Raw genomic sequence first — 8152 nt, forward strand, 5'->3', positions numbered from 1 at the left:
TTGCTGCACAAAACCAAAATAATTCTTAGTTTTTGGCCTGAGAACAGGGTCTTGGTTTTCGCCAAAGGTTGCCCTCATTTTTGTAGACCAGGTTTGGAAAACTGCTATGAAATTTAATCAGTTTTAAAAAAAAATAAAAATAATTGTGTCTTAATATGGGATTTAAAACATTCAGTACTGACCTGCATGTGCTGGTAAAAAAAGTGCTGCTCTGACACAAGAGACACTGAGATTAGAGAAGAGGACAAAATGCAACTGATCTCAGATGTCCTCTATCTAAGTTTTTTTTTTTTTGTATTAGAGACACAGCTTTTATCTTCAAAGAAGCCCCCTTGCCCCTGGCAGCATGAGATTAATGCAATGTTCACCTTTCCAAGACATCAGCAAGGGAGAGTGATGTCACAATGCAGAAGATTCAATACAATTTAGATTTCATAAACCCAATTCTTTCACAGTATGTGTTCTGCGACTGTTGATTTGAGTAGTTTAGCAGATGAAGGCCGGACTCAGATTTAACAAAACGTCAGAGACATCTTGAGATTAATCCCAGTCCAACTAAACTGCCTGATATAACTGGTGCCAGAAATTAAATGCTGAACTACACTAGGTGTCCAACTAGGGCAGCAATCAGGCACCAATCTGACTTTTTAAAATCCCAACACAGACTCCGGTACCGCAACTCAAACCTCATCGGCTGATACAGATTTCTGTATTTAAAGTAGATCGATCATGTCTGGCTGATACCCAATCCACTTAATATGGTCAGTATAAAAAATTGGCAAATCCTCATGTTTGGAGAGGCTGGAACTTGCAAACTTAAATTAAGCAGATCAAAAATAAATGTAATTGTAAACTTACTTAAAACAATGTATTAAAATTGCTGTTGATTGATTGACTGATTGTTGGAGCTTTACATAACAACCAGAACAAACACCCACTTCATGGTAAGGAAAGCAAGCGTGAGATCAGGGAGTTGGTGGCTTAGATCCCAGCTGGGAAAAGTGAAAAAGACATGTTCTCAGTCCTCAATCACCTGCTGCTGTTGCTCTTCATCCTAACCCCAGTGGTGTTTTTAGAGCTGCTTTGTGGACAGTAGATATCTGCGGTTGTACTTGGACGTAAGACACTACAACCAAATGAGTCTGTGGTACAGCGCTGCTAAGAAAAGAGCACTTAAGTTCAGCAACAACCCTCAGTGGAGTAAACAAAGATCCAAAAACAGTTGACTTTTATCAGGGTTTCCCTCCTCTCTCCCACCATCAGACCCGTGATCTCCTTGTCTCTCCCTCTCTGCGGGGAAGCCACATGGTGCAGCAGATGCTCGGGCCGCTGTGCTCTGACTTCTCACACTCGTCTTTCTCATGGAAATTGCCGTGGTGGCTGTCTGGCTGAATAATAGTGATGGTCTGTCTGTGCACGCGTACATTATGGAGTGGCAGGCGTGTGAAAGTGGGATGGGTGGATGGTTTACCTCGTGTGGGTGGAGGTTTCTAGTAAACTTATGAATAAACAGGGTTTGTTTTGGTATCCATATCAAGCTGTTTTAAAACAAAAGGTTTTAAAGGTTAGACCATTGAATGCTGCTAAATAATATCTGTTAATTCTCTGGTCTGATCAGCAGATGTTTATCCTTGTAATTTTCTCCTTTTTTTTCCCTTATGTAAGCTTTCTCTGCTGACCAGATTATATCACAGGACAATGAAACCCTAAATTTATTTGAACTAGTTATGCCAGTGTGTGGGCAGGTGCAGTTTATACCTCCTGGCATCTCTGTATCCGTCCCTGGCAGCATTGCGGTGCATCAGCCTTAAAGGCTTCCTGACTCGGCAGTCAGCCACGGGGCAGCATATTGTCAAGGAGGTGGGGGATGTGGAGGGTTGTGATGGTGTGTGGGGGTGGGGTTGTTGCTCCCTGCGCCAACCCCCCAGTGTGAAAAGGCCCTTTGTGTTTCCCCAGCCATAAGTCTGCCTGGCATGGGATTGAGCCAAAGTGCCAGGTTCAGAGGTCAGAAGGCTGGCAGAGGAAGGTGTGTGTGAGCTTGTTGTTCTATCTTTGTGAGGACCAGTGTAAGTTTTAGATCTGAGAGTGGGAACATTTTGATGGTTCTCAGTTCTTAGTTTTGTCACTTGACAAGTAGAAATAGCATATTTTTTATATATTATGACAATAATATATTTTATATTGTATTTTTTAGTCTGTAAAAAGTAGATACCTCTCCACAACATATCCGAAAATGCTACATTTGTTTCATGCTGTCACCTCCTCATAGCTTGGAAGTGCCGTATCCCGTGATTTACAGATAAAGCTACGATTGTCTGAAACATATGGATTGCTTTAAAGTGGATTATGCTGCAGGATTGGTTTGACTGATTTCTAAGGCAATGTTTGCGTGATGCTAACACAGGACTGTGCACATGCAAGTCCTATTCTACACTGCATCATTATTTGTTCTGCTTCTTCGACACACTCACACATGGCAGCAGCGAAAGTAAGCAGGCAACATGATCATACAGTGTGCTCTCAGGGTAAAAAGTGTCTTGACATCCTGCAGGGCTACAGTTTGGCACCAGAATCTCTCACAAGCTCTTACATGTTTTCATGGTGTACTTTCATTCTGATGTTTAAGTTTCTTCATAAGTCATTAAATAGCCGCCCTTTGTGAGTCAGAAGACCTTTTGAATAAATGAAGTGTCATACAGAAGATTTATAGGAAATCTGAAACCTTCACTGGTTTTGTTTTCTGAGAATTTAGTTTTTTTTTCAATAGTTGCTGCTTTTGGGAAAATACACACTATTACCCTGCAGTTATGTTTATGCTATAACTTGGCCATGGTTCTGTAGAGCAAGGCAGTAGTACTGCCAGGGTTCAATTCTCTGTGAAGCTCTGTGAGCTGTCTATTCTAGTGTTTTTAATTGTAATGCAGATGAATCATGAACCTCCTGCTTTTCTTTTCTCTTTTTGTGTCTCAACCACAGTTTGCTTTTTAACTTTTTCAGTCAACCATTTGTACATCAAAATAAACTAAACCCAAACCCAGAAAGCTTAAAATGAACAGCGGGGGATCCAGAGGAGGAAGGGTGTTGACCGCGTCCAAACCATTTCCCTTCTGTCTGAGAGCTATTTTGGATTTGTTTGGTCATCCTGCATCAGCGTCTGCGATGAAATATCTATCGGAGAAGAAATTAGAGTCCTGACTGACCCGTTCCTGTGTTTGCCCTCTTTCTCTTTGCAGGACAACATGCCTCAGACACCACCGTTCACGGGGCAGCAGAACACCGGCGGCTACAACAAGAACTTCTACCAGTCCAAGGAGGAAGGCTACCCTGGCCTCTTTTATCATGACAACAACCTGGTGTCCGGGTCACTGGAGGCCCTCATTCACCACTTGGTCCCAACTGTAGATTATTATCCAGATGTGAGTATCAATCTTTCACACTTTAATTTTTTATCCCTGGTGGTTTCTCTTCCTTTGCAGTTTCATAAAAGTAGGGAGGTAAAGCCTCTTCTATTTGTTCTGTGTGCGAAGCTCTGGTGCTTTGAGACCCTGTTCAGTGCCAAAGTTGCTTCCATTCTCCTTTTCTTTGTCTTTCTTTCCTGCATCTTCTGTCTGTACATCAGGGATAGAAAGTTTTAACTTCCCTACTTGCTATTTTTATATTTCGTTGTTGAGGTACCATTCCCTGTAGAGTGTTTTAATTTCATGTGGTTTTAAAGCCCATTTTCAAACTTAAATGATCAATTTGTCACCATGATTTTGCTTTGGTAGAAAACGTATTTTCTTTTTCTCCCCATAGAGAACATACATCTTCACCTTCCTGCTCAGCTCTCGCCTCTTTATCCACCCATATGAACTCATGTCGAAGGTGTGTCACCTGTGCATGGAGCAACAGAGACTAGGAGATCCCCAAGCTGACAAGGTATGCACAACAAAAAATCCCTACCTGGCTCAAATTTCTAGTTCCTCGTCTTCATGAACAGGGCTCTTAATTGTGAACCTACTACAAAACAATCGTTTTGGTTGTCCCTTATGTGTTTATCCTGCATTTTCAGATGAGAGTCAGGAAGATTGCTCCCAAGATCCTCCAGCTGCTGACGGAATGGACGGAAACCTTCCCATATGACTTCAGGGATGAGAGGATGATGCGCAGCCTGAAGGAGCTGACCCACCGACTGGCCAGTGGAGATGAGGTCAGTCCTCGCCCTTTCTTCATTGCTTTCTTCATGTCACTCATCATAGACATACAACAAAACAATTATTCATACTAAATGAGTTAAGTAACAAAGGCTTGCCTGCTGATTAGATAATATGTTTGGTTCAGGTGTTATCACAAGCTGCTGTTTTATAGACCGCACATGCAGCAAAGCTAGAGGCACAGGCAGATTTTTGCTGATAGCAGTGAAGGGAGGCAAAGGGGGGGTATCTCTGGCAACAAAGCAGTTTTTGAGGCTGGCTGAGTTGAGAGAAAAGCCCCATTGTTATGGGCTAGGTGGCTTTTTTGTCGTCTCTGTGGCGCTCCTTCCTAGGCAGCATTTGAATTGTTCCAATGCTGCAGAGCTGAATGTCACTGGCTTAGGCCGTCATTAGCCTCTGCTGCACTGTTTGGATGAAAGTTTATTTAGTGGAGTAGAACTGTTTTTGTCCTGTACCCTCTGCTTTTTGCACATGCAGACATTCCACTGTTAGACATATAGATATAGAAAAGTAGCATTTACAAGCGATGACTTTAGAAGTTAATGTAACATTAAAAGGGCATTTTTGTTTTTTTGTTTTTGCTGAGCGTTACATGAGAAGATTGACATCCCTCTCATGGAGCTAGCTAGCTGGTAGGCGATTAGCTTAGCTTAGCATACAGACTGGAAACTGGGGAAATGTCTTGTCTGTTTATTCTGCACAAACTTCTGTCTAAACAGAAATGTTGAAATTACATTTTGTGGTTTTAGAGGGAGTTATGTGCACTAATTGTTTCTGTTTACCACTGTTTCTAGCTACACATTGTTATTTTCCCTCCATGTCAATAGTGCCAATGTTCCCACTTCAGTTTTCTTCAGTCTGGACAAATAATTCACTTAGTCATCATGAGTCAGAGTTCTTTCAGTGCAAGACCTAATGGATTCACATGTGTTCTGGTGGGCTCTGCTTGGGAATGAGATGTGTGTCTGAGTTAAGTGTGTGTGTTTTTTGGGGGTTGGTGTTAACGATAAAGCAGCAGGGGCTTGTTAGGACCAGACATTGATGGAGGACAAAAACATCCATCTGTCCTGATAGAAGACATCCCTCCTTCACTGCTCAAGACAAGAAAAACACAACCCACCCACCCCCAGCGTTTTTAATGCAGGTTTCACACGACTCATCAATAGTACAAGCATGACCATTGATTCTGATTTAATCTAGAAATCAATACGTTTCTCATGACACATTTAGAGCTCCCCATATCTGCTCTCCTTGTGTAACCCACAGACGTCAAACACATCTCAGCTGACCACCAGTAATAGACACACTCTAGATGGTAAGACAAACATCTTCTGATTTCACAGTAGATTGGCTGCAGTTGGCATTAACTCCACCCGTCCAAAGCTATTTTTGATGGTTGAAATCAATTCTGGCTTCGAGGCAAGAGAAAGTAATTTAGCACAAGATTCCCTGGTACTTTCCCTTGAGGGTGATATCATGCTCGGCACATTTAACAAAACTTGATAACAGGTGACTCATTTTTAAAGTGTATCCAAATAATTGAAAGCAACAGCCGTTCAAAGTCATTAGTTTCTCTACTCATTTATTCCAGTTTAGTTTTTATTTTGTCTCACGTTCATTTATCTAATCCTCTTATTTGATTCAAAATTGAAAGTGATAGCACCCAAAGAGCAACTATGTTAAGTGGGAGGTAAGGCAACTTGCGTAACAATTTCAACCAGGACTTTCAATTTCTCTTCTGAATAAGTAATATGATATAATATGTTTTTATATATAACCAATATATAATGTCCAGTTGTGTGACTGTCCCTATGCTGTTGAACTGTAGCAATGTCAAAGCGTGCTCACAACCCAGCAATTGGTCTTATTAGTAAAATGTTATAACTGATGGTAGAGATTGATGAGCAATGATGGCTTCTCAAAAAGACCAATAGTTTACCTTAAAATCATGGACAGTAATTTAATCTAACAGAGCAGGAGGCTGCCTCTGATTGACCCTGTATTAACAGAATTGTAGACATATGACTAACATAAAAAACCAGTGAACGGATAAAGGTTACGAACAATAGATGTATACACTGTGCTGACAAATGACCTTTAACAATACTTGAACACCCTGCAGATGTGCATGTGTGCTCATGATTAGCACAGCGTGACCAAGAATGGTTTTTCAAATGAATGGTTCTTAGAGAAGCTTTGTTGCCTCGGGTTTACAAATTGCCACAAGCTAATGTTGAGGAAGTGAAGTTGTGATATTATTTGTTCGTGTGTCCTTGGATGATAACCCGTGATAATAAAACGTGATTCCTCTCAGAATAAGTTAAAAAGTTTAAGTTTAAGGAAACAGTCCAATGACAACAGGAGGGGGTTTGATCAGAATTCATTTGCATTCATGTTTCTCACAGGTTCTCCAAATCATGTTTTGAAAACAAAACGCAAATGTGTAACCATAAGCAGGTCTTGAGTACAGGGTTAGATTCTGGTTCTTCAGAGCGCCCACCACAGTACTCTGGGAAAGGGTTTGAGTCCAGAATAGATGTCCCAAACATCTGGTCAAAGTTGTGTCCAGACCACACTCAGAACATTCCAGGACCTTGATCTCTGTAGTAAGACTGTCATTATGGATGTGGTTGGATATATAGGGAAGCAGCAGCCGAGAAGAAACCAAGCACTGTGATCTTGATCTGACCTCATTTGGTGGTACCGAGTTCTTGCCTTCCCTCAAAATGTGCAGTTTTTATTTTGTTCTTCTTTTTTACTTTATTATCATAAGTTAGGTTGATTTAACAGATCCCACATTATATATCCAGTTGGATGTCTGGTACACTTGAGATAAGGCAGACTTTTGGACAAACATTACTGTTTTTAATCCTAATGGTGCATGCACAGTACCCTTTTCTGACAGGTGCCACTGCACTGTATGTTTTAAGTTGCTCTGGGAAGTTCAATATCTGGTTAGCAGTCAATTGTTGAAAAAATATTATCTTAAACACTTGTCTTTTTGTGGTTTGTGATTGCTTTATAGCTAAATTTAACAGGGAAGCAAAGGATATAATGTGGGCTTATCCACTTTTCTCTGAATGGAATACTTAAGAAGAAAATGATAAAATAAAACTGTATTGTTCACCAGGGTGGAAAAGTGAAAAGGCTTGAAATTTGAGATTTGGACTCAAGTTGGACTTTAGAGTTTAGAAATCAGAGATCTGAAAGACGTTCAAATGACTTCCAAATTGCTAACGAACACTTGACTTGGACTTTGGTATGTCTCGAATTGACCTGGACTTGGAGCAAATTAAAGCTGAATGCTAGGTTGTTGGGAGGTACTTTGGCCCCATCGTGACTTGGCAACATGGATGTGTTTGTAGATAAAATAATCCTACACAATGCACCTTTTTACTATCTGTTCATTAGTGCTGCTTGGCTAACCTGCTAAAAACAGTCAGGTCTTCTGTTTGGGTCAGGTGGTGCTCCACATGAAGTAACACCACTCAGCCAAGGAAACCAGGACCTCTAGTGATATGATGGCATGAACCAACCACACGCTCAGTCTTGGTGACTTGTACTGGGCAGCCGTCTGCCACCTCAGGATCACTGCCAGGGTCGATAGCGTAGGGAACCGGGTGCCCCTGCTAGGCCTCCTCATATGTAACGCCAATAGTTTTGATGAGCAAATGTGACTCCCTCTGCTTAGAAATGTCAGGCATGCTGTTGTCTCCAAGATCTGTGACTATATTTATCCGACCCTGGCCCGTCCTCTCTTTGTAGCAGGAACAGAAGCTACGGCAGATGGCTGACTTTGAAGTGGCAACTGGAGCGATTTTCACTGGTTGTGTGTCTCACTGTTGTCCAACTGTGCAGGACTGTGGTCAAGCAATAGCTGAGTGTATACAGTGTTTACACTGATATTACAATGTCTTGATGAAAGTATTTCATGTAGTGCTCCAACTAATGATTATTTT

General features: G+C 41.3%; 1 protein-coding gene across 1 annotated transcript in view; it reads left to right on the forward strand.

Annotated features, from left to right (window-relative positions):
- rasgef1ba (RasGEF domain family, member 1Ba) overlaps nt 1-8152 on the forward strand; it is a gene marked incomplete in the record, with an annotated part of 28652 nt that overhangs the window by 4469 nt on the left and 16031 nt on the right. The window contains 3 exon segments of the mRNA XM_035659212.1: nt 3234-3416; nt 3796-3918; nt 4052-4189. Coding sequence (XP_035515105.1) covers nt 3240-3416; nt 3796-3918; nt 4052-4189 — 438 coding nt within the window.

This window comes from Morone saxatilis, unplaced genomic scaffold (assembly GCF_004916995.1).
Source record: "Morone saxatilis isolate NCDOM2014 unplaced genomic scaffold, NCSU_SB_2.0 Contig16, whole genome shotgun sequence".
NCBI classification, from domain to species: domain Eukaryota; kingdom Metazoa; phylum Chordata; class Actinopteri; family Moronidae; genus Morone; species Morone saxatilis.